Source organism: Lissotriton vulgaris, chromosome 1_1 (genome assembly GCF_964263255.1).
Source record: "Lissotriton vulgaris chromosome 1_1, aLisVul1.2, whole genome shotgun sequence".
In the NCBI taxonomy this organism is placed as follows: Eukaryota; Metazoa; Chordata; class Amphibia; order Caudata; family Salamandridae; genus Lissotriton; species Lissotriton vulgaris.
Window position 1 is genome coordinate 1,047,349,491 of NC_141685.1, and position 27,567 is coordinate 1,047,377,057.

Consider the following 27,567-nt stretch of genomic DNA (forward strand, 5'->3'; position numbering starts at 1 on the left):
CATGTAGATGCTGAAGAGAGTTGGGCTGAGCGATTATCCCTGTGGGACTCCGCAGTTGATTTCCATGGGTTCAGACAGGAAGGGTGGCATCCCATGGAAACGTACATCCATGTGCAAGGCAGATCTTGACAACTTGTCCTTATGGGGAATTTTGTGACTGCACTTCTAAAGACCATGCCTAAATTTCTGGAGTCTCTAGGATTTATTATGAAACGTTGTTCCTTTTTGATAGGCAGATGCTCAACAGATGTTCGACTCTTAGCAAAGAAAAAAGCTCAGTATAGGTTGAGTTATTATTGGACGAGAATCCTGGATTCTTTAAAGGTGTGCTTTGAAGATTTGTTAATTAGTTCCTTAGGCTCATGCCCGAGATCTAGGTGTGTCAACTGAGCCTATTGTCTTCTGATTCTTCTATTACTGGGTTTGGATGCAACATTTCTAGACACTATTTCCCCTATAGGGGAGTCCAATCTGAAGCTGGCGAAGCTCCACCTATGTTGCTAGCAATTGTTCCTTTCTTTTGGAAGACAGTTTGTTCATATCTCAAGATGCTAAGTTCAAGGAATTTGTGGCCTGTTTGAAAGTCGCCTTTTTGGGAGGGGTTGGAAAAACTGAGTAATGTTTTCCAACTGTAACGTATGCATTCTTCTAAGAATTACTGGCTTTATGTGTATGAGAGGTCTTTGGAAGGAAAACTACATGTTTGGCAAGGCCTTGCATACTAGGAGCATGCGAGATATGAGCACAATGTATTAGCAATATTAGCTAAGTCATGCAGCGACCACTGCTAGTATATCAAATACAATTATGACACACATCCAGTTTTAAAGTTCCTAAAGACATGTCCTGCTTGAACCAGGTCGCGAAAATGATAAAGTAGTGTAAGGAAAACATAAATTACGTGCAGTATGTATACACAATAATCCAGGGTTAAGTGAGACTGTTCTTGACTAAAAAAAAAGTATGGACACCTTTTTTTCTGGCAACTTCTGCTGCATTTTAGCTACTTTTGCCACCCAAATGCTGTGATCTCTATTGCTCAAAGAATTACTACAACAATAAGAGGTGAGCGAATGACTACGCAGATAAATATTGAAAGTGCACAAAAAGTTTTGAACATTTGTCATGGACTCAGTGTAATGCAAATGTTGGTTTAATTTTTGGCACCCTGATTAAAAAAGACCCACTTTCAGAGTTTAGGCAAATGTATGAAGAGTATTAGTGTATATTTTGTGCTTTTAAAAGACAATTATATCAAACATTTTTGAGATCATACCTTTCACATTGTGGGGTCTGTTGGGCTCTAGTTTTCACTGGAGTTAGCCAGTTTAAATGTTTCAATCTAGTGAGCATTAAGAATGTATTATTTTCACAAAGAATATATACCTTTTAATGGACATAGGTCGTTTGTCATAAGGCAGTGCATTACAAAGCAAATAAGTACATTTATTGGTTTGAGAATTAATATTATACTCGGGGCCACTAGAATTATGGGGAAAAGGCGGACCGAATTATGCAGCAAGAAAAGGCATAAAGCGGCACACCTTGTGAAAATATTGCATTTATTATTTTGTGCTTCTTACATATTGTAACAAAGTCTGGCCAAAGATTTAACATCATGAACACCAGTTTACCAACCAAACACAATAATTAACAACTGAAACATAACCAGTCCACCTTAAGAAGGGCCTTTCGCTGCATGGGAACACGCGTCACTACGTTTTTAGTAAGCAAAAAGCAAAAAAACGATGGATTTAGGCCCAGATCTCTGTACTGGGGTGCATGTTTGACATTGTTCAACATTCTGTCCATCAATTGTTCTTTTTGCATTTGTCACTCCGAGTGGGACGGGTATGCTCAGACGTTGGTCCCATGCTCTCCATGCCACTGGAATCAAGCTAGCCTGGCTGATGAGGGGTGATGCCCCGAAACCCGTCCCAGGATGCTTGTTTCCAGTCCAGGGAAGATCTGTCCTGGCAGTTTGGGCTGGACTGTTCCCATGAGGCACAGGGTTAAGACTGGTTTGCATATGGCTGCGTCTGAACTGGAATTACTTGGGGAGCAAAAAAACTATGGATTTAGCCCTAGATCTCTGTACTTGGATGAATGTATGACATTGTGCACCATTCTGACCATCAATTGTTATTTTTGCAGATGATAAATTAAGTGGCAAATCCAGGAAATCCATATTTATAAGGAAAATCCCGCAGCCACACCACACAATTCCACTGGCCCTTGATATATTGTATCTGATGCCTGAAAACCTCTGTCAGTGAACGAAGCTCTGACTTCCGTAACCCCAGCTGGCCCAGGCCTAATTTGACGCACCATGAGTCAGCAGAAGAGGAAACATCAGCCCAGAAAACTAATAGTGCTTCCTCCAACTAACTTGATTTAGAGAAAACACCAAAGGGTGAGAAGGAGGTGTGAGAAAGAGAGATAGAAGGAAAGCGAAATAGAACAAAGTAAAAAGATAAAGGTAGCAATTGTAAAAGAGTGATGGGCATACAGAGGTAGAGAGAAAGGTGGAAAGCTTGAGTGAGGGGGGGAGCAAAACAGCGAGAGAAAGAGGCAGGGATAAAGAGACTGTGAAACAGTGAGAAAAAAAGAGAAAATAGAGCAACAGAAGAATAAGCTGCGTAGAAAGACAACAAGAGAGGAAATATAGGAAGAAAGAAAAAGACAACTACACAACACACACACACCCTCTATATGGGTGTTGTGTATAGAAATTAGAGATAAGCTGGACAGAAATAAATTGATAGAAAGGTGGAGTAAAGTGAGAACGACTAAGGCAGAGAAACTGAGTGAGCAAAAGAAGATATTGTAAAAAATAGAAACGTATAGGAACAAAAAGATAGAGCGGTGGGAGTAAACAAACAAATTACAATGATAAAGAGGCAGATAGACAAATTCAAATAGAAAGGCAGAGATTGCCGGAAAATAGGCGCAGCTTGATTGAGCGACAGATTTGGAGGGGGACACACGGACAGAAGAAAGAGTGGAAGGGGGAAGTGGGACAGGGAAGAGAGGGGCCAAGAGGCATGACGCGATAGGCCGAATATGGACCAGGGGGAGAGAGTCAGAAAGAAGGAAAGTGGTGGTGTGCATGTGTGGCAGGGGGTGGGAAGAGGAGAGGAGAGAAGCCCGGTCTTTTGTGGTCGCGGATCCAGCGACAGCAGGTGGGGCTGTGATCTGAGGGGGTATTGTGCGCGCCATCTGCGCTGCACTGTGGCTAATTACAGGGCCCCTGTCCCGGCGGCTACAGGAGCAGTCACTCGGGGAAGGGGCAGGGCTGAGCCGCGACCTCCTCAGAACAGCCCCCCGCAGCCACCTGACACGCGGGTCCGCGGCTGTACCCTGCAGCACAGGCCGGGCTCAGGCCCTAGGGATGGGGACGGAGATACCCCTCCTCCCAGGCACTTAAAACACAAACTCGTGCAGGCTGTGCCCGGCAATGCAGACGTATATGCAGATGGGACTCGGTCCCCGGGGATGGGAGCTGGGGGAGGGGCTTGCTGCCTCCACTGCTGCTCCTAATTAAGAGCCCCCGTGAAGCCTGCCACTTCTGCCCCTGACAGGACCACGCCTTCCGCCATCGGGCCAGGCAGATTTTCAAATTGCATTTTTCTTTCATATTCCTCTGGGTGTTGGGGAGGCGGCAGCCGGGCAACCCGGGCCTGGGCAGGCTTTGGCTGCCACTGTGATCGCAGCACACACTGTGCGCACAGACTCGTCTTTTGTGTTTGTGTCACTCTCAGCAGAGAGGCCAACGATTCAATGGGCATGCATTCTGTTCTCTGCCCTTCCTCCCTCCTGGGCTGAGGTGAGGCAGAGTAGGGGCATCTGGGGTGTTTCATTTTTTGAGGACCACTGAGGCCATATAGGGAGTCTAGGAACCAATCCTGAAGTCCACCTATCGAGAATGTCAGCCAGTACTGAGCAGACATTGTAGCACTGTGGTGCCGCATGAGAAGAGGCTCAAGAGGGCCAGCAGAATTCACAGATGTGGGTAAAGGGAGCAGCATAAGATACAAGCAGGGCAACTGGAATAATAGTGAACGTGGGTCAAATTGTGAGGCAGGGCTGAATAAAATGTGATCCAAGAAAAGGAAAATGATGTGGCATAATGCAAGACATCTGCGGCAATATTTATTCTACTTTGTCGTTTGAATACGTCTGAGCAAAGGTTTCACCTCGTTATTATCAGTTTAAGACCTGAATACTACAGTTGTCGCTTACCATTGGTGGGCTTTATTGTCACTCTAATTTGCTTGCTTCTTATTCGATGGATTTCCTTCCTCTTCCTGTATTTGTCCCTCCCCTGAAGCCTAGCCTCTTTAGCCTCCTTTTTGATTGTCTTACTTATATCCTTACAATGCTCACATGTACGCTACTACTTTTTAACGATTGTTTCAGCACTCTATGAAAGTGCAAGTTTTTTTAGCTCTCGCCTTCCTGTGCAGCATCCCACCTCCAAACACCCACCTCTGTAGGTGCTCGGTGTTGCTTCCGCATCGCTTCCTCTCCACCTCATCCACTGCTTCCTCCACCCGTCTTCCAGCGGCCCAGCCTCTATAGTGTTTTATTTTTTTTGGACGGCCTGGTATTTACAATTTGCTGCCTGGTAACTCAGCAGTGCAGAAAGCGATTTTGTGTAAAATAAAGTCATTGTTTTAGTTACTGATCCAAGTGTCATCCGCCATCTTGGATTGGTAAATAAATTACGAATAGAGAAAAAAAGAAAATGGAACCCACCTCATTCCACTGGCGCAAAAGTGCATAGCTACATGTCTGTCAGTAGACATGCCAACTGTGGACCACAACCACACACAAAAATGTCAGATTGGGCAACCCAGTGCATTAACCAGCTAAGCAGATTATACCAGCAGAGCTGTTCAAAGCTACCCATATACTGAAAACCATAACGCTGCACATCCGTCTCTCACATGTCATCAATCCAACACACTGCTACGTAAGGCATATAAGGATAACCGCACTTCAGTGGTCATCATGCACGAAATGGAAACCCTTTCCACATAGGTGCAAAACAAAGGCAGCATACTTCCAGCCATACAGCTTCACGGTGTAGCATGCTACTCATGTAGGCAAGCACTTCAGCGCACCACATAGGGGTAGTATGCTCTATATAAATAATGCAATACAATACAATCAGCAACAGAAAAGGGTCTGCTACTCCAGCATCAGGGGGCATGGGGCATTTTTTAAAGCAACTTTTCACACGTTTGAGTTTGGGGGGGAGAATTGGTTGATAAGTGCAAATAATACAGCAGTTAGCAAGTTATGTGGAAATCCTGTAACCTTAACAATACAGAAAACACAACAGAATCACATATTTCCAGTGGTCCTGGTTTGGAGAGAAACGTTTAGATTCTAAAAGGTGGCACACACCCACACAGGGTAACAAGCTGCATATGTAAAATGAAAATGTCAGTAGACCTGTAGGTCACTATATGAGCTTGGGCGGTTTCCAGAAGCAGAGAATGGAATGTGTTTTAGTACACAGGCAACGTTTTCCAAGCTTCGTCATTATTAGTAAGTGCTAACTTTTCTGCACTTTGGAAGATACTTTTCACTCTATTCGAATCTAGCCAAGATATAAAATGTATACAGACCTTTCTCAGAAAGTTTAGCTTTTTAGAGAGTGTTTCTATGCACAAAGGCAACCATAGTGAATTATTCTATGCAAGATGAACTTTTTCGGCATAAATGGTCTCAAAAGTCAAGATTTTCATTCAAATTTGAGACAGCATAAAACTTCGTAACTTCGCATGCCCCTACCAGGAGTCACTTCCGGAAATATATTTTTCACAGGAAGAGCAATGAAGGCCTGGGATATCCTAAGCGATGGTTACAGAAACAATGACTTACATCGAAATACCTGGGCCAGTTACACGGAACAAAGAAGCCGAAGGAAGGAGGAGGGATGCAGAAATTGTTTCTGAGTCAAAACCTGCCAGAGATTGGCTGGACTGGATGGAATACTAAAGAGTAAAATGCAGGATTAAACTGGCGTTGAGAAAGACTCACTCACCTTAATATTCAAAGAGTCCAGAGTCCAGTGGAGGCGGCTGTAGTCCTTCCTCTAACACAATTGAGTTCAGTGTTTGGCGCTTGCACATCAGTCGCTTCGTGGAGGCACCCTGGGAAGAGTAGTCGATGCAGCACCGGCTGTAGCATTTCCAACCTAAGGGTTTAAATAAATCATGAGAGCATAAAAATTAAAAAGTCAGCAAATCTTGAACTGATTTTTAATTTTTGAATTCAGCGATCTGGTCAAGAAATCATGACCTTTTTCAATGTGTAGATGTAGAGCCAGTATGTTGCATGAGCCACGAGGCTCTTACTTCCTGCAGGTGAGCTGTGGTAGGACAGAGGTGGAAAGGTGAACGTTCTGAGCACACCCTATGCCATCGTCACTTCCTGTTCTAAAGTTGGGGCAGAACGCAGGCTCCTGAGGCACAGAAGTGGCCCCCAACCCTCTAGGGACCCTAACCCCTTCTAGGGACCCCATTCAGCCCAAGACCAATGGATATCTGTGAGATATGGGAGATTGAGGGACCTCTCATCATATTCTGCAGACTGGACCCCATCATTTTGCATTATGCCACTGGCCCGGCTCTTCCCTTGGGGCTGCGAGTACAATCTATCGCATTAAAGAAAGGCAATCACTGGTCTTTCCGGTCTGTCAGAAAATGCTATTGCACTACGCACGGGCTGGATAAGCAAATGAGACGGGCACCTTACAGTAGCTGCCCACTTTCTGGTCTCTGAGTAAGGGACGGGCAAGGAGGCAGCCCTTCCAGAACACTCTATTGTACTGAGCAGACACAGTTAGTTGGTGTCTCCCGAATCTTCTTCACTTACTGTCTTAGTAGATTGGCGCCTTCCCTGTCACTCGATAGTAATTCTTATTGAAACTGCAATGGCATTGATATAGCGCTTACTACCCTGGAGAGGCACTGATCACCCTAAGTAAGCCAATCACACTAAAAAGTAGAGGTGGGACAGCCAAAAGAGCGGGATACCACATCTATTCTCATCCTGGAACATGACTGCCACTGCTCGCGTGCCAGTAAATCATATTAGGGTAAGCAAAGGTTGGACAGAGCTGGATGCATCCTGGGTCATTTTTAGGCCGAGCCTAGTGGCAGCGTGCATGCACTGCTCTCTCTGCGAGGCATTCTTTAGTAGAGTACGATGTGGAAGCCCTGCCCACTCTCCTCCCATATTTTCTATTCGCTGGTGTCATTGTCCTTGATAAATGCTGGCTTCTGATTCATTATGAGGCTTGTTAGTCTCTCCTTGTTACCACCTTGTCGCCATTTGTTACCGCCCATAAGGACGGGACCATTTACTTAACATGTTACACGGACTGCTTTATGTAGTGAGTGAGCACTATTTTAGTTATTGATACTAATGGGGACAGTGGTGGCTGCTTTATTTTATCGTATTTGCATGTTGAGTACAGCGTCTGCTTCAGGGACACCGCGCTCTGTTTTTAAAATATTTCAAACTTTAATACTGAGTGCGGCGTCCGCTTTAGGGACACCGCGCTCAGTCTATTTTTTTAATTTAATACAGAGCGCGGGCGCCCGCTTCAGGGATACTGCACTCTTTCTTTCTTTTTTTTTTACTTTAATGAGCACTGCACGCGCTTCAAGGACAACGCGCTCTGAAGTGCAACATGTGTTGCTTTTGGTATTGTAAGTGACAATGTCTTTTAATTTTTTTAATACAAGGCATTGCAATTTACAATGCCAGTAGCTCCAAAACTCACAGTTGCAAGACCTATTGCATTGTAAATGCTTGTTTTTGTTACTTTCTGTTTCAGTAGGTTCCCTCACCCTCATCTGTCAGTAAATCCCACACACTAATTAACAGGCAAAGGCAGGTCCCTTCGTGGGCTGTGTTCACTTCCTGTGGTTTGACTCCTCCCCTCTCGCCTGCTAGTACATCCTGTCATGCTAAGCAGAGGCAGGGCGGGCAAATTAGCTAGTTCCTCCATTTCCTGTTCCAGAAGCTTGGACCTCTTCCACTGACATTTTGGGAAATCCTATTACCAGTGCTTTAAATTGAACTGTAGAAGTGCAGGTACTCACTATTTAGAGTACCTGCTTTCTCCGGAGAAGTGTCAGTAAACTATCATTAAATGTATTGCTGCGGCGCTGAGAAGTGCAGGTACTCTCCCTGCCAAATTAAAAAAGTGCAAGTACTCAGTACCAGAGAGTACCTGCCCATTTAAAGCACTGCCTGTTACCCCAAGGAGAGGCAGGTCAGGTAAATAAATAAGCCGGACACTTTCAAGATCTCCAATTGGATACTGTAAATACATAAGTGTTGACACTGTTTCTCATTGATATTCACAAAATTCCATATAGATATTTGCATTCCTTAAACAACGGAAAATAGTGTCTTCTTCAGGGCTGCGTGTTTACGGGTGTTGACTGGGTAATTCTTCTAACAGTTCAACCTGCAATATGCATTTATTTATCATTATAATTTAGTGAGTATTACTGAGAAAACTAGTAGTCAATATTGCTATATTTATCTCAGGCTTACCTTATGGGTGTGGGATGACCATTCACACATGCCAACATTTCAGAAGAGGAAAGTGGAAGGTTTAAAAAAATGATAATAATAATTGGGAGAATGTACTTCCCCTATTGACTTATATTGAAGCAGAGGCAATTTCAGGAGGGAGACAGTCGACATAAAGCCAATTTGGCTTAAACAATCGGGAGTCTCCCGCCTGATTTGGATGTATGGCCCCATTCACCCAGATTTGGAGGACCCCACGTATTTTATGACCTCTGAGTTGGGGAGGTCTCCGGGGTTAACTGGCTTTGGTGGTCACTCTTATCTTGCTTCATTGTGGCACTGTACATCCACTCACCGCGTTACCAGTCACGGGATGCAAAGTTCTTTTTATTAAAAAGCCATGGCTGGGTGAAGATGTATTGTTGTATTGTATTGTAACTAGATTTGTAATGCGCACAGCTACCCAAATCGGGTCTCCCGGCGCAGCAGAAAGGTAGTAATGGAAAGGTCAGGCAATCATCACTGAGGAAAATGCAAGGTTTTAAGCTTTTTACGAAATTTCGTAAGGGAAGGCTCAAGTTTTAGTGGGTCAGGAAGAGAATTCCACAGTTTAGGGGCAAGACAAGAGAAAGAACGACCGCCCATTCTTGCCAGTTTGAAACGTGGAATCGAAAAATTCCCTTGAGACGAGGATCTGAGAAGGCGGGGAGGAGAGTAAGGTTGGGCGAGAGACTGGAGGTAGGCTGGGGCTAGCCCCTGCTTGATCTTATGCATGAAGCAGAGGGCCTTAAACTTGATTCTGCTTTCTATGCGGAGCCAGTGCAGATCCTTAAGATATGGGGAGATGGGGGATCTCCAAGGAACTTTGCAAAGTAGACGAGCGGCCGAGTTCTGGACAAGCTGGAGTTTCCTTTGAGACTCCGCCGTAGCTCCAAGGTAGAGTACGTTACCGTAGTCCAGGCGCAAGATGACTAAAGCCTGGACTACAGTACGCCTTGTCGAGTCCGGGAGCATCCAGAGGATTTTACGAAGCCACCCTAGAATGGAAAAACAGGTGGCTGCCACTGACTACTTGGTGCCGCATAGTTAGTAACTCATCCAAAACAAAGCCAAGATTCCGTACCTGTGTAACAGGCAGGGGTAGTGGGCCCATTTCTGGTGGCCAATGTTGAGGGCCCAAGAGGTGTTTGTGTTTGCCTAGGATGACTACCTCCGTCTTGTCTCCATTCAATTTTAGGAGATTGGTCTGCATCCACTCCGCCACTCGGCTAAGCCCTAGTTTGAGAGCAGACGGGGCACACGTCTTAGCTGGGGAAAGAGAGAAGATGATTTGAGTGTCGTCTGCGTATGAGTAAAGGGACAGACCAGAGTCTTCCACAATGCTTGCCAGGGGCCTCACACAGTGGAGAAGTGTGGCTCAATGATTAGAGCGGCAGACCCTGATGCAGAGGTCTAGCCCGGGACCAGGGTTCAATTCCCCGCCTCGGCGGGTCTTGGGCTCAAAAATTCCACGGACCTGATAATTCTCGCCTTTGTGCCTATTCCAATCATGGAGTCCCACTCTGCAACTCTGGGCAATAGCTTGCTTAATCTCCACAACGGTCTCCACAACGCTAAAAGGATGCCTGGCCTCCACCTTGGGGGTGCCCAGGAGTGGACGCCTCACAGGGAAAGCCAGGATGGGTTCCACAGCGGTATTCGTACAAGCGCCTTGAGACCCTTGCGGGTGAGTAGTGCGCTATACAAGTATCAATTTACAATTTACATTTAAATAGATGTTAAAGAGCATAGGGCTCAGTGAGGACCCCTGGGGCACCCCATGCGCAGACGATCGAACAGAGGAGGTAGAGTTAGAAGAAAAGACCTGGAATGAGCGACCGCTCAGAAAGGAAGAGATCCAGGCCAATGCAGAGCCAGTCACTCCGGCAGTCTTCAATGTATTCAAAAGAACATGGTGTGAAACAGTGTCGAATGCGGCACTTACGTCTAAAAGAATAAGCACCGAGGTATCACCCTGATCGAGGCGGGCGCGCAAGTTCTCAGTGACCCCCAGAAGGGTGGTTTCTGTTGAAAAATGGGTACGAAACCCAGATTGAGACGGATGTAAGAAGCCTGTAGCCTCGATGTGGGAGGTAAGGTGGATATTAATATGCCTCTCCAGAATCTTTGAAAACATTGGCAGCAGAGAAATGGGGCGATAGTTGGAGTATATCTTGGGATCAGCACCTGTTTTTTTTTTAAAGTGGGATCACCATGGCTCTTTTCCAATCGTCGGGGACGATAGATTCTCGTAACGAGGAGTTCAGAAGCTCTTAAATGATCAGGAGCAGATCAGGAGAGAGCTGTCGGAGAATGGCATTAGGAATTGGATCAAGGGGAGAGCCTGAATTTACCTTAGCCGTGCAATTGCAAAGCGAGGTCTGATGGAACTGGGGCCACTCTGAGATATATGCCACCGCGGGTAAAGGGCTAGGTATAACAGGAGTGGAGAAATCGTGCAATGTCACGGGGGAAGTCGAAGAGAGAGATTTATATATGAGGTCGACTTTAGAGATGAAGCAATCAGCGATTTCATTACATTGGGTTTCCCCCAAAGCCGGTGGGGTGTCACACGTGGCAAGAGGGCTCCTGGCACCCATGGTGACTCTTCCACGCCCCGACTGTCCCTTCTTGCCCTCTCTGCCAACAAACCTCGAATGGTGTCAAGAACAGAAAAAAGAGCTTCATGGCCTCCAGCAGGGCAGAGACACATGAGAGATCATCCCTGAAAATCCATGATATTGATCGCGGTTTATACACACCAGTCACTGTCACTGTTCCTATCAGGAGCCTGGGGGCAGCCGGGTGATTCATATCTGGAGGTTAAATGCACCATTTGAGCGGCTGAACTATGAAGCTACGGAAAAGTTTAGAGGGTGAATGTGCCTACTGCAGCTATCTGTGCGCATCCGGGAGATCATAGGTGATAATGTTGGTAGAATAGTTCAGTGAGTTAATGCACATTTTATGGACTTCTTTATGAAACCTGCTGTCGCATAAAGCTGGTGATCAGGTTTGATACTGTTGGAAGTAATGGTACTTTTCTCTGATGCATTCAATTATTTATTAATGGAAGACCTCTCCCTAGTTAATGCTAGTGTAAAAGAAAAAGACTTATTTGGTCCCTCAAAGTGAGGTATTAACGCGCAGTCTATTTAACATTTTGGTTCAGACTGACATTATTTTATGAAAGAAAGAGTGCAGGTGCCCGAAGCTCTGCTCAGAAGCTGACGGTCGTGCAATTAAACACTGGGGACCACAAACCAAGGCTGGTAGTCATCAATGAAGGGACCGGAGGGGAGCGATAGCCCCTCCCAATGTTTGCATTGTTCAGCATTCGGTCCATAATTTCTTCCTTTTGCTTTTGTCCCGATCACAGGCACCAATCTTTGAAATTTAGCTCAGTGGGAAAAGGTTCCCGCTGCGGGGAAGAAGTGGGAGAGATAGATTTCAACCTTTATCTTTTTATGGCACCTCAAGAGGGTGATTAATGCCCCCACATTAGAGGTATGTGTCGGAGCCGCAGGTCACAGGTTCCAATCTGGGTAAGGAAATCGAGTTCGTTTCATAAGTAGAGCTCTTAAACTATGCATTAGTTGGGCAGTTTCTTTTTGTGGGGTTTGAGCTGCCTTACCTGTGAAAGTTATCTGTGTTTGCGCGGAACATGGATGCTCACGTAAATGGGGATTTGCTATAAACATTTATAGAAACTATTTGTCTGATGCTACGCTATATTAACTTTACAATTATCCCCAGGGCAGAGGTCTGGGAGAGAATTATTAGTCCGCATTTCGGGATGTGCAGACGCCCCCTGCCGTCCTTTTCAGTAGTCCAATTTCTCGACTAAAAAAGAAGGGTCGGCGCTTCTCGAGAAATAGGCCAAAAAGCCGCCACCACCGCAGAAACCAGCTTGAAATGTGGTCCAGGGCTGATGGATGATGCCCGAGTTGCTATGGCAACGGGAGGATGGAGTGGGAGGGGGGACTCCAGGGACCCCGGGGTGCAGGAAAATAAATATAGAGCACAGATGCATTCCGGGAAAGGCGAAGCTGGACCAAGGAAAAGAATGTACGAAAACAGTGGAAAAGAACATTACACACATGCCACCTCTTTGCCTCCAATTACACGCTGTAAACAACAGAACTGAATGTCTGGACCCAGTGTTGGCTGGAATAGCGGGCGCTGGAAGTCGGGCTTGAGGTGTGTGTGTCGCAGATTCTGGAGCACTGCATGTCAGAAATAAGGTGCACCAGGCCGCGATTTTAGAGTTCGAGAGTGCAGATGCAGGCGGTGTAATATTCGAGCGTTCGGCATTGGAGCAGCAGGGGTGATTGCACTGACAGCCGTGGGCCCTGTACGGTCGTCCTGTACCTCCTAAAGCCAGCCGCTCGGGTCCGTGCACCCGCACTGCTGCAGTCGCACTACAGCGGTCATTAATCACGGTGGTTCTGCATTGCGCGGCGCAGGGCGGGTGCCGGAAGGAGGAAGGGGCGGAGGGGGGCTGGCTGCATGTGATGTGCAAGGACACCGCAGGCCTCGATTCCACACCACGCCATGCTGTTGCAGCATGCCGCGCACGTGGGCGGCGGCCCAGGTGCACTACAGAGGCCGCCATTTTATCAGTTGTTTTCTCAAGCCAGGCTGCGTCAGGCGGGTACAGCTGGCTTAGAGAGGCTCCCTAGTCCCTGGCTCCTGCCGCAGGCCTGCTGGGTCTCCCCCGAGGGCCACGGTACCCTCGGTGCACGCGCTCGCCCAGCTTCTGTGCCTAAAGCCAGCGGCGGCTTGCCGCAATAGTTGGGTGCTATGTTAGCTGCATGTGTCCCCGAGTGCTTTCAGGATCTGGGTGCCTTTACTGCTCAGGGGTTCTTGTTGACCAGAGGCATAGTGCCAATATCAGCAACACTCCCCATCTCACATATAGCAATACCATTAGGAAATAAACCACACAAAACATTGTTTATGGAGAAAATTGATGCAGGTTTATTTGCATAACAAATATGCCAAACATGGCGGGTTATCTTACATCTAAGTTTGTTTCGTCCTGCACGCGTGTCCATATGTCTATGGCTCGGCCTTCAGCAGTTCTTATATTTCAAGGCATCTTTTCCCATCATGTGGCTTTGACGTCTAAGTGTATATGGGTGTGTTCGCTTAAGCTTATTCCTACAGCGTATAGTATTTGATCTAGATGTGTTGCTGAGGTGGCGAATGCTTAGCCCTAGAGGCAGGTAGATAAACTGCAATCACCCCAGCCCACTTGAAGCCTTGGTTTCCCAAAAGTTACTTTTCGAAGGAAACTTGCTAAACCAGTGCCACGTTTCTAGGATCTGGTTTCCTCTCTAGCTGCACAGACTGTGAATTTGTATCCTTCCCTGGTAAGTTTAGAAGTGGATTTGATGTATGCAAAGGTCTGAGGAATCTTTAGTGCTACAGGAGCAGTGGCCCCGTGATCCAGATGCAGACGTGAAGATCCCAGTGCGCTCCATTTATGGCTTTCCTTCTATTACACAGCTACAACTCGGACACAAATTTCCCCTGCTTGCATTGGTGCCCATGGAACTCTTGCCACACCACTATGAAGCAGCAGTCTACACAAATTCATTTCATTATTTCTTTTTATCTACTGCAAACTATGTATCAGAGCACGCTACGGACACATAGGCCAGATTTTACAGAGACATCCAAAACCAGTAAGTCATAAGTGGGTTAATGGTACAGGACTCACTGAAAGGTGAGAAGCATTACAATTGTATGTTATGAAGTTTAAAGATGGCGAAGGAGCCGATGAACTGTTTCAGAGAGAAGATGGTTTTTACCAGGTTGGCGTCTCTAGAGGAACCACATTGGCTTGGCTACAAAGACAACGGTTTCTCCAGTCAGGAGCAGTTTCTGTCAGATAGAGGAGCAATCCTCCATGCCAGAGAGGCCTGTTTCTAGACATCTCTTACTTCAGTTGGAAGCCGCAGAAATGTGATGACAACAGGAGTACTGTGGTTACATTGTTTGCGCTCTGTAGCCAGCCTTGTGAAACCATACCGAGGGCCACATTGGAAGTCTGGAAAGGGGCGGGGTGCTGGGGACTGAAGTATTTCCAGTGTGCCTATCAGAAGAAACAATCCTGTAGTCTAGCCTGGAAAGGAATAGAGACTGCACCACAATTTGGGAGTCCAACTCGGGGATATTCGGTGAATTCTCGTCTTCGTGTCAGTTGAAAAGGTGCATTTCTTGTAGCTTCTTATGAGTCCAGGAAGTTTAAGTATTTTGTCACGAAGAAATCCTAGGGATTTGGATCACTCATCCATAGAAGTCTGCAGTTGTGGATGGTCAGGAAGAAAGGTCTGCTGCTGTGAGGGGGCAAGTCTAACCAAATTTCTGCTTTTTCAGGGTCGCATTTCAGAGGTTTTTGGATAAACCAAGATTGCATGCACTTAATTGTCTGTGTTAAATGAAAGATGTCTTGAGGGGAGAAAACTTAAAGGCAACCCCGAGTATCAGCAGCATGCCAATGATAAGAACTACATGAACTCTTGATAAGCGTCTTGAGGAGTTCAATGTGGACATTACCAAGAGCAGGTGAGAGGATTGAGCCCTGTGGTGCTCCTTGAAAGAGCAGTCTGGTTTTCAAGAAAGTTTCACATTCTTATCGGGTGACACTGGTTTGTAGGTTAAGAAGCAAATTAGTACAGTAGGGCTCTATCCTTATTCGTAAGGTCCTTTACGGTTTCAGTAAAGGATGCGATCAGAATGCAGAAATCATCAGTTATAAGATTGCACAGGTCATGCTCCACTTACTTCAGCAGAGTTATCTTGGTGTTGCAAACTTATTGAAATCCTGATTAGAATGTGATTTGGTATTGTAGTGAAAAAGTGAGCAACACGCCCTGTATACGTCTTATCTTCTTGAAGCCTTCATATTGGTGAAGACAAACCACGTCTGTAGGCCACAGCTAAGCACTCCTCCTTCAGCTAGGCTTCGGCAAAGTTCCACGTAGTGTAACTCCGTGAACTCCGCTCAGGGTTAATTCTGACTAATTAACATGGAATTAGTTCTCTTTTCCAGTGTAATATGATAAGGTAGTTCCGCAATGGCAAAAAAACTGTGTATTTTGTAGAATCTTTGTCCTCCAAAGTTGTCCCTCGTCAAATTTCCACCTGAGACCACTAGTGTTTAGTGCTTACCGGATGAGTTCCAGGTTCTTGCTAGGTGCAGGACATATTGCCTAGCTATGGGTAGACAACCCAGGTGGTGGTGATCTATGGTAGGTTCAGAGACCACCTTTTCACTGTGCAACTATATGTGAGAGCCACCATCTTTTATACAAAATCCATGTAGTCGCCAATAAAAGAACATTCTTCAGCATCGCAGGTGTGTGGTAACAAATAACTGAGTTTCCTGTTTAAAAGCTTAAAGTCACAAGAATTGCAAAGACCATGAGTTGGCATTAGAATGACGACCTAAGCTTTATGAGGCTTCCCTACAGATCTAAAATGAACTAATTCATTGGGCAGATGGTAACTGCCAACTGTGCCATACTATGCTTTCTTATGGGACCACTATTATAAGTAATATCTTGGGAACTACATGGGGTAAAGGCTCTTGTTTTATTTGTAGACCTTTATGCAGACTCTTCAGTTCAGCAAAGAGCAGACTAAAGAACCTGGCATTAGAAAATACCAACAGCTGGAGAACTGTAGTGTTCACACCGCATACTTCTTTACAATAACACACATCTCCTCAATTCTTTGTCTCCTGTCTCTTTCTTTCACTACTGTTGCAACTTTGGAAAACTCTGTCTGACTTTGCTATATGTTTATGATGCCTGGGCAATGGGCGCCCTAGACAGTAGCTGGTATGGGATAAGCCAGCTTTTATTTTACTCTTTTAATGCAGAGGGCAGTGAGATTCAATGTTGCCTCTCTTTGGGGGACTAGAGAAAGGGAGACCAGGGAGGGAGTTGGAGAGAACATGGAACTCGGGTCTAAAGAAATCAGAGCCATGCAGCACACGGTATAATTTGTAATCGTATGTAGGAATACAGAGAGATAGGCTGTAGTAATAAAACATATTTACCAAGTTAGGTAGGCCTGCTGGGCCCTTTCTAAGCCCTCCTTTTCTTCTACTCCACAGGTGTCCTACGCTCGGCCAAGCTCTGCCTCTATCCGAGATGCCAATCTGTATGTGAGTGGGCTACCTAAACCCATGAGCCAGAAAGACATGGAGCAGCTGTTCTCTCAGTATGGCAGAATCATCACCTCCCGCATCCTGGTGGACCAAGTTACAGGTGTGTGCCAGTGGTAACAGGGGGTGCTGATGCACCATAGGAAACTTTTACAGAACTAGGAATGACACCTTTAGCTCATCAGAATCACAGCTGTGCCAATGCTCCTCAGTCCTGCTTGACAGCGCACCTTGCTATTCCAGTGCTGGGAGACACATGAACGCCCTGTCCGAGTACCAGAACTGTATTCAGCACTGGTGCTGTTCTAGTACCGGGACCCACAAAGAGCTCTGCCAGTATACATCAGTGCTGGCCCGAGCATCCAGCTCTCCTAAAGGAAGCACAGTGATGATCTTGTTTCAAAATTCACAATGCCAGACTTAGTGATTTCTCCCTTTCCATGCAGGTGTTTCCAGAGGTGTGGGCTTCATCCGCTTCGACAAACGCATAGAAGCCGAAGAGGCCATCAAAGGCTTGAATGGCCAAAAGCCCCTTGGTGCCAGTGAGCCAATTACCGTTAAGTTCGCCAACAACCCGAGCCAAAAGACAGGGCAGGCGCTGCTCACCCACCTTTACCAGACCACAGCAAGGAGATACACCGGCCCTCTGCACCACCAGACGCAGAGATTTAGGTGAGTACCTGGAGCAGGGCATGTCCCGGGGCAAATGCAGGGAAACCCAACCCATGAGAAAGTGAACCGTGTGGAGGAGGGCGCGGGGATCATTCCATATGTATAGCTAATCAAAGGGGTCCCTGAAGGGACAGCAAATCAAAGTGAGAGCCAAACTAGAAGGAATAATAAGGAGAGCCAATCAAAAGGTATGCCAATCTAGATGATGTACAAGGAAGAGCTAGGGCAGGGGTGTAGAAAAAAGAATCAACTAATAGGGCATGCGAAAGGAAGGAAGGAATAGCAAATCTAGTCAGCATCACTTTAAGAACAAATCTAGAGGGCAGGCACGAAGAGCTACCAACCCAAGGGAGCACTGAAAGACAAACTGACTAAGGGAAAATCCATGGATAGCCAACAGAAGGATCAGCTAAAGAGAACAAGGCCAAGGGAGGTGTGGGGCGGAGGGAGTACCAAACCAAGAGGCTAAAAATGGAGTGCCAACACAAGGGTGGTGGGTAGAAGAGCAACCCCTGCAAGATGGTGAGTCACAACATGAGGCAATAGGGGGTGAGTCAACACAAGAGGCACCAGAGGAAAAGCCACAGGGTTCACCAGACAGAGAAACCGCCCATGTCCCACTGGAGTTAAAGTGATCTCTGGACACCACAGGGAGATCCACCATAGGGAGCGCTGGAAGGAGAACAAATTCGGGGGGGGGGGGGCACCAAAACGAGAACCAACACAGAGGGCACCGGCGGAAGAACCAACACATGAGGTAAAGGAGGTAGGGCCATCATCGGGTTCACCACAAGAAGAGTCAAAGAAAGATGTACAGGAAGGAAACATTACTTTTAATCAGAGTACCCCTTCATGGGAATTTTCATTGAAGTCAGAAGTGTGCAATAGTCCCACAGATGTGCAAGATTCCATGCATTTTGTACAGTATAAAATATATCTTTTTCACTTCTAAATACATTTTTATATGTCAACAATTTATGCGAGCCTATCTGCAGGCAATACTGAGCAAATTTCATTTAATATTTTCCATTAAAAAAAACATTTCTATTCTAAATCATCATTAGTGGTGGGGCAGGAGGCTCAGAAGTACCTGTATATGACTACACAGCACTGTCTGAGCCCTGCCTCTCTGTCTTCAAGCTCTGGCGAGGTAGAGACATCTACCAGCTCATTACGAGAGGAGCTTTCAAGCCGTGCCCGCTGGCCTGTTTTTCAGGGAGGAGTGGGCAAGCGTGGTCGCTGGCACATGCAACAAAGAGTGCTATCAACAGGCTGCAGGCTTGAGGGGCCAACTATGCAGCCAATCCGTCTTCAGTCCTGAGGGACTCATGCTTGGACTACAGTTTGGAAGCAGCATGCCTCACCTTGCAGTACCCCTACCCAGGGGCGGGCTGGGACTGAAACAAACATAAAACTGACCCTCCTTAGCGAATCAGATAGTTAAATAACTAGACTGGCCCACATTGTGCAAACATGGGTAGTTTTGAACTTGTAAAGACGTACTTATAAAGTGTTCTGCAAAGCGTGGGAGACTGCATGTATTTGTGCTTGCTGCAGCCAATGATTGTGGTAATATCGGGTAACAGTGACAACTGGCCCACCAAACAGCCCCACCTAAAGAATAAAAAACTTAAAACGAACCGCACACTGCCTCCTCATAACGTTGCCAGATTGCCCTATAGGTGAGTCCGGCCCTGCCTTTACCCACTTTTTGACATAGTGTGCACCCTACCTGACAGCACCAGAGAAATGTATACCTGGAACCACATTGTGTGATGCTGCTGGTCCAAAGCCCCAAAGTTTCCTACAAAGAAGGCCCGCGAGGCTGTCTGGAATCAAACCCAGTTTTGTAGTCACTCTTGTTGCCTGATCGTGTCCCCAACAGGTTCCTCATGGTAATCCAACTTTGAAACAACAGCTGTGGCTCCCAACACAAAAGGAAGAACAAATGCCCAAGAATGCGTGCCAAAGAGAAACAACATTCACCTCTTCGCCACAGTCTCCTCACTTGTATAATATTTAGATTTTAGTCTAGCTGGATTTTCTGAGTCTGGCCCTCACTGACTTCCACTGATTTTTTTCATCTCTGTGGCCTGATGATGGAGCACTTTTCCCATTCCTTGCCACATTCGAGTTTTGCTAAATTTTGTTTTTATTTTAAAATATTTATTCAATAGTGTCCGGGATTTCCTTTGTCTTTGTTCTCAAGGCCTAGGAAATCTATCAAACATACTATCACATGTAAACTAGAGATTATTTGATTGTTTTGTATCATTTTACCCGCAGAAATGTACCCTTTTCTAGACATCCAATACACCACCAGGAACAGTATATGAGAACATTCTGGATTTCACCAAATTATTATATGCAGCAAACTGCTGGTTCCTACTTGCTCTTTATTTTTATATAACAATTTACAAAAGTTTTTTTTCATTTAAACCTCTCTCCCCCCACATGAATACCTATCGTACGTACTCGAAGTATCAATATACGTGTTTGTTCCCAAAGTCAAAATAGTCCCCCTATCTATTTATTAATTAAATGCCGATAACCTAGGTTGACTTAATAAGAATGTCTACAATGAACACACCGCTTCAGCTAAGCTAGGCTGTTGATGGTGTTCAGTATCCTTAAGGTGAGGGTTTCTTTGACGCCATATCTGTCTTCAATGGCTTGCAGATTGTGGCCTGACTTTTCTCAAGTTCGAGGGTCTACACATCTCCTAGAATTGGAGAGAACAGTATTGCTTCTTTCCATGATGACCCTCCTTATGGGCCCCCTAGAGGTAATGGTGGTTTATCGTTAAAAGAGTCCTTCCCAGCACATTCTGCCATCATATCTCTAATTTCTAATAAGATGGCACCTTCCCGTTATCCAGGCAGTCCTGCCAGCCCGTGATAGGCCAGAGTGGCATGTTTGTAAAAGTAAAACAAAATTAGAAAACATCCAAGCCTTCAATAATTTGGAATTAAGTCCACACACAAGTATGGCAGCCTTTCTCTGCCTTCTTCTACAGGACTGGCACGCCACCTAAAAATAGACATTCCTCTGAGGAGAAAATAAAGGAAAACAGCATTTGGGTAAGAAAAAAAGGTGTTTCCGAACCCTTGAACTTGTTTGGAAAAAAAAAAGATTCTAAAGCGAATTTCCAGTCAGAAAGACAAACCCCACTCAGGGATCCTTTATACATGAGCTGGAACAAAAGTACTGAAGAAACTACCACTGTGAGGCATGATGGGATAGAAGAGTTCTGCCCTAAAGACTCGGGGTCACATTTTAGCTATGCTGCAGCCTCAATGATCCTATTTCCTTATTTTATTTATGTGTCCATATTCGAGTCGTTTTGCTCTTGTCACGTTTTAGGTTTATTAAAATTGGATCAATATAGTCTGCAGATAGGCTTGCAACATTTGAAATGTCTTTTTTATTTTTACAAAACGCTTTTACGATATTAAGTATCGGAAAACTACTCTTGAATCTCGTAAACAGACAGGACTATTACATATTAACGACTATCAATGAAAATACCATGATTTCGAGAGAGCCAGTCTAAGATGGCACAGACAACAGAGCAACCAGAGAAATCCATTCCGCAATCAGCTGAGCACCACTACATGCCTCCCCTAGGAAGTACCAAAGTGTACCAAAGTGCACAATGAGTGCACAGCAAAATTCTCAAAAACCTTATGTTTCATGTCAGGTTTGCCTATTTGTATTACTTGTGTTACGTCTTTGGGTCCCACAGCCATGCACTGCAAGGTAAGGGTAGGAGGGGAAAATGTAGCATAGGGGGTCATTGTGAATGGGGGGGGGGGGAGTGTTCCTGTGGGGGTGTTTTGACTGGATACTAAAGACCTCCACATTGCGCTGTAGTCACAGAATGAGGGAATCATCTCCCGTGTGTGGTACCAGTAGGGACAGAGGGACTGGACTCACTTCCATATGCAACAGCAGCACGGATTGGAGAGTTTACTGACCGCATGGAGTGAGGGACCAGTCCATACACTAACATCAGTACATAGGGAGGCAAACACTATCTGACACCACTGCATCCTGAGAGACTCACTGTTCAGACCCACCAACACTACAGCCGAGGGACTCGATCCGCAGCACCAACACCATCGCAATTAAACAACTCTCTGTCCATACCGGACACCATTACAGACTGGCATGCGCTCCTGTCCAGCCCTGACACCATTACAGACCAGAACGCACTCCTGTCGAGCCCTGACACCACTACAGACCAGCGTGCACTCCTATCCAGCCCTGACACCATTACAGACCAGCGTGCACTCCTGTCCAGCCCCAACACCATTACAGACCAGCATACGCTCCTGTCCAGCCCTGACACCATTACAGACCAGCATGCACTCCTGTCCAGCCCTGACACCATTACAGACCAGCATGCTCTCCTGTCCAGCCCTGACACCATCACATACCATCACGCGCTCCTGTCCAGCCCTGACACCACTAGAGACCAGCGTGCACTCCTGTCCAGCCCTGACACCATTACAGACCAGTGTGCGCTCCTGTCCAGCCATGACACCATTATAGACCAGCGTGCACTTCTGTCCAGCCCTGATACCATTACAGACCAGCATGCTCTCCTGTCCAGCCCTGACACCATCACATACCATCACGCGCTCCTGTCCAGCCCTGACACCACTAGAGACCAGCGTGCACTCCTGTCCAGCCCTGACACCATTACAGGCCAGTGTGCGCTCCTGTCCAGCCATGACACCATTACAGACCAGCGTGCGGTCCTGTCCAGCCCTGACACCATTACAGAGCAGCGTGCACTTCTGTCCAGCCCTGACACCATTACAGACCAGCATGCACTCTTGTCCACCCTGACACCATTACAGACCAGCATGCGCTCTTGTCCACCCTGACAGCACCACTGATTGAGGGACTCCCTGTCCGGACCCAACACCACTATAGACCAGCATGCAATCTTGTCCACCCTGACACCACTACGGATTGAGGGACTCCCTGTCTAGACCCGACAACATTACAGACCAGCACGCACTCTTGTCCAGCCCTGATACCACTACAGATTGATGGATTCACTGCCCAAACCCAACACCACTACAGACCAGCATGCACTCTTTTCCACCCTGACATCACTAAAGATTGAGGGACACACTGTCCAGCCCTGACACCAATACAGATTCAGGGGCTCGCTGTCCAGACCTGACACTATCACAGACCAGCAATGCACTCTTGTCCAGCCCTGACACCACTACAGAGTGAGGAGGAACTCACTGTCCAGACCTGACATCATTACAGACCAGCACACGGTCTTGTTCAGCCCTGACACCACCACAGATTGAGGGACTCACTGTCCAGACCCGAACCCACTACAGACAGACAAGCATGCACTCTTGTGCAGCCCTGACACCATTACAGACCAGCATGCACTATTGTCCAGCCCTGACACCACTGCAGATTGAGGGACTTACTGTCCAGCCCTGACACCATTACAGACCAGCATGCGCTCCTGTCCAGCCCTGACACCATTACAGACCAGGGTGAACTCCTGTCCAGCCCCGACACCATTACAGACCAGCATGTACTCTTGTCCAGCCCTGAAACCATTACAGACCAGCATGCGCTCCTGCCCAGCTCTGACACCATTACAGACCAGCATGTACTCTTGTCCTTGCCGTGACACCGTTGCAGACCAGCATGCACTCCTGTCCAGCCCTGACACCATTACAGACCAGCATGTACTCTTGTCCTTGCCGTGACACCGTTACAGACCAGCATGCGCTCTTGACCAGCCTTGACACCATTACAGACCAGCTTGTACTCTTGTCCTTGCCGTGACACCGTTGCAGACCAGCATGCACTCCTGTCCAGCCCTGACACCATTACAGACCAGCATGTACTCTTGTCCTTGCCGTGACACCGTTACAGACCAGCATGCGCTCTTGACCAGCCCTGACACCATTACAGACCAGCATGTACTCTTGTCCTTGCCGTGACACCGTTACAGACCAGCATGCGCTCTTGACCAGCCCTGACACCATTACAGACCAGCATGTACTCTTGTCCTTGCCGTGACACGGTTACAGACCAGCATGCGCTCTTGAACAGCCCTGACACCATTACAGATCAGCATGTACTCTTGTACTTGCCATGACACCGTTACAGACCAGCATGCGCTCTTGACCAGCCCTGACACCATTACAGATCAGCATGTACTCTTGTCCTTGCCGTGACACCGTTACAGACCAGCATGCGCTCTTGACCAGCCCTGACACCGTTACAGTCCAGCATGCACTCCTGTCCAGCCATGACACCATTACAGACCAGCATGTACTCTTGTCCTTGCCGTGACACCGTTACAGTCCAGCATGCGCTCTTGACCAGCCCTGACACCATTACAGACCAGCATGTACTCTTGTCCTTGCCGTGACACCGTTACAGTCCAGCATGCGCTCTTGACCAGCCCTGACACCATTACAGACCAGCATGTACTCTTGTCCTTGCCGTGACACCGTTACAGTCCAGCATGCGCTCTTGTCCAGCCCTGAAACCATTACAGACCAGCATGCGCTCCTGCCCAGCTCTGACACCATTACAGACCAGCATGCGCTCCTGTCCAGCCCTGACACCATTACAGACCAGGGTGAACTCCTGTCCAGCCCTGACACCATTACAGACCAGCATGTACTCTTGTCCTTGCCCTGAAACTATTACAGACCAGCATGCGCTCCTGCCCAGCCCTGACACCATTACAGACCAGCATGCGCTCCTGTCCAGCCCTGACACCATTACAGACCAGCATGCACTCCTGTCCAGCCCTGACACCATTACAGACCAGCATGCGCTCCTGTCCAGCCCTGACACCATTACAGACCAGGGTGAACTCCTGTCCAGCCCTGACACCATTACAGACCAGCATGCACTGTTGACCAGTCCTGACACCATTACAGACCAGCATGGACTGTTGACCAGCCCTGACACCATTACAGACCAACATGCGCTCCTGTCCAGCTCTGACACCATTACAGACCAGCATGCGCTCTTAACCAGCCCTGACATCACTACAGACCAGCGTGTACTCTTGTCCTTGCCCTGGCACCATTACAGACCGGCATGCGCTCCTGTCCAGCCCTGACACCATTACAGACCAGCATGCGCTCTTGACCAGCCCTGACACCATTACAGACCAGCATGTACTCTTGTCCTTGCCCTGACACCATTACAGACCAGCATGCGCTCCTGTCAAGCCCTGACACCATTACAGACCAGCATGCACTCTTGACCAGCCCTGACACCATTACAGACCAGCATGCGCTTCTGTCCAGCCCTGACACCATTACAGACAGCGTGCGCTCCTGTCCAGCCCTGACACCATTACAGACCAGCTTGCGCTCCTGTCCAGCTCTGACACAATTACTGACCAGCATGCGCTTCAGTCTAGCCTTGACACCATTACAGACCAGCATACGCACCTGTCCAGCCCTGACACCATTACAGACCAGCATGCACTCTTGACCAGCTCGGACACCATTACAGACCAGCATGTACTCTTGTCCTTGCCCTGACATCATTACAGACCAGCATGCGCTCTTGACCAGCCCTGACACCATTACAGACCAGCATGTACTCTTGTCCTTGCCCTGACACCAATACAGACCAGCATGCACTCCTGTCCAGCCCTGACACAATTACAGACCAGCTGCGCTCATGTCCAGCCCTGACACCATTACAGACCAGCATGTACTCTCGTCCTTGCCGTGACACCGCTACAGACCAGCATACGCTCTTGACCAGCCCTGACACCATTACAGACCATCATGCGCTCTTGACCAGCCCTGACACCATTACAGACCAGCATGCGCTCCTGTCCAGCCCTGACACCATTACAGACCAGCTTGTACTCTTGTCCTTGCCGTGACACCGTTGCAGACCAGCATGCACTCCTGTCCAGCCCTGACACCATTACAGACCAGCATGCGCTCTAGACCAGCCCTGACACCATTATAGACCAGCATGCGCTCCTGTCCAGCCTTGACACCATTACAGACCAGCTTGTACTCTTGTCCTTGCCGTGACACCGTTGCAGACCAGCATGCACTCCTGTCCAGCCCTGACACCATTACAGACCAGCATGTACTCTTGTCCTTGCCGTGACACCGTTACAGACCAGCATGCGCTCTTGACCAGCCCTGACACCATTACAGACCAGCATGTACTCTTGTCCTTGCCGTGACACCGTTACAGACCAGCATGCGCTCTTGACCAGCCCTGACACCATTACAGATCAGCATGTACTCTTGTACTTGCCGTGACACCGTTACAGACCAGCATGCGCTCTTGACCAGCCCTGACACCATTACAGATCAGCATGTACTCTTGTCCTTGCCGTGACACCGTTACAGACCAGCATGCGCTCTTGACCAGCCCTGACACCGTTACAGTCCAGCATGCACTCCTGTCCAGCCATGACACCATTACAGACCAGCATGTACTCTTGTCCTTGCCGTGACACCGTTACAGTCCAGCATGCGCTCTTGACCAGCCCTGACACCATTACAGACCAGCATGTACTCTTGTCCTTGCCGTGACACCGTTACAGTCCAGCATGCGCTCTTGACCAGCCCTGACACCATTACAGATCAGCATGTACTCTTGTCCTTGCCGTGACACCGTTACAGACCAGCATGCGCTCTTGACCAGCCCTGACACCGTTACAGTCCAGCATGCACTCCTGTCCAGCCATGACACCATTACAGACCAGCATGTACTCTTGTCCTTGCCGTGACACCGTTACAGACCAGCATGCGCTCTTGACCAGCCCTGACACCGTTACAGTCCAGCATGCACTCCTGTCCAGCCATGACACCATTACAGACCAGCATGTACTCTTGTCCTTGCCGTGACACCGTTACAGACCAGCATGCGCCCTTGACCAGCCCTGACACCGTTACAGTCCAGCATACACTCCTGTCCAGCCATGACACCATTACAGACCAGCATGTACTCTTGTCCTTGCCGTGACACCGTTACAGACCAGCAGGCGCTCTCGACCAGCCCTGACACCATTACAGACCAGCATGTACTCTTGTCCTTGCCGTGACACCGTTACAGATCAGCATGCGCTCTTGACCAGCCCTGACACCTTTACAGTCCAGCATGCACTCCTGTCCAGCCATGACACCATTACAGACCAGCATGTACTCTTGTCCTTGCCGTGACACCGTTACAGACCAGCATGCGCTCTCGACTAGCCCTTACACCATTACAGACCAGCATGTACTCTTGTCCTTGCCGTGACACCGTTACAGACCAGCATGCGCTCTTGACCAGCCCTGACACCGTTACAGTCCAGCATGCACCCCTGTCCAGCCATGACACCATTACAGACCAGCATGTATTCTTGTCCTTGCCGTGACACCGTTGCAGACCAGCATGCGCTCCTGTCCAGCCCTGACACCATTACAGACCAGCATGTACTCTTGTCCTTGCCATGACACCGTTGCAGACCAGCATGCACTCCTGTCCAGCCCTGGCACCATTACAGACCAGCATGCGCTCTTGACCAGCCCTGACACCATTACAGACCAGCATGCACCGTTGACCAGTCCTGGCACCATTATAGACCGATTCAGAAAAGGGGGTGGTGATGAACAGAGTGTCTGAATTAAGCAGACCACTCTTACCCAGTCCAAAGATCAGGGCTTGATCCATCACCGTTATTTATCTCACTGCACCATCCCAGCTCAGAACCTGGCTATATGCAAATCGGTCTGTCCCTGGCCCAGTGCATCATGGGAACAGGGCAGACTAAACTACCAAGCCAATTCTTCACCAGAAAGGAGGCAAGCTACCGGGGACCGGTTTCTGGCATTTCAGCCGTCTTCGGCCCGGCTTGCTTGAATCCTGATGGTGCAGTGAGAAAGGGACTCATGTCTGAGTATACCCTGCCACACCTATAGTGGCCAAAAACGTTTCAGAAAAGGGGGTGGTGATGAACAGAGTGTCTGAATTAAGCAGACCACTCTTACCCAGTCCAAAGATCAGGGCTTGATCCATCACCGTTATTTATCTCACTGCACCATCCCAGCTCAGAACCTGGCTATATGCAAATCAGTCTGTCCCTG

General features: G+C 47.7%; 1 protein-coding gene and 1 long non-coding RNA gene across 11 annotated transcripts in view; one reads left to right on the plus strand and one right to left on the minus strand.

Moving 5' to 3' along the window:
- LOC147748497 (uncharacterized) overlaps positions 1–27,567 on the minus strand; it is a 272,878-nt gene that overhangs the window by 227,305 nt on the left and 18,006 nt on the right. Inside the window, exon 3 of the long non-coding RNA XR_015309398.1 lies at positions 6,056–6,208. This is a non-coding gene — a long non-coding RNA (uncharacterized LOC147748497). The remainder of the gene's footprint in view (positions 1–6,055; positions 6,209–27,567) is intronic.
- ELAVL3 (ELAV like RNA binding protein 3) overlaps positions 1–27,567 on the plus strand; it is a 136,868-nt gene that overhangs the window by 85,322 nt on the left and 23,979 nt on the right. For all 10 annotated transcript variants that reach the window (XM_086962696.1, XM_086962680.1, XM_086962713.1 and 7 more), the window contains exons 4-5: positions 16,730–16,883; positions 17,227–17,452. In XM_086962696.1, coding sequence (XP_086818822.1) covers positions 16,730–16,883; positions 17,227–17,452 — 380 coding nt within the window. The remainder of the gene's footprint in view (positions 1–16,729; positions 16,884–17,226; positions 17,453–27,567) is intronic.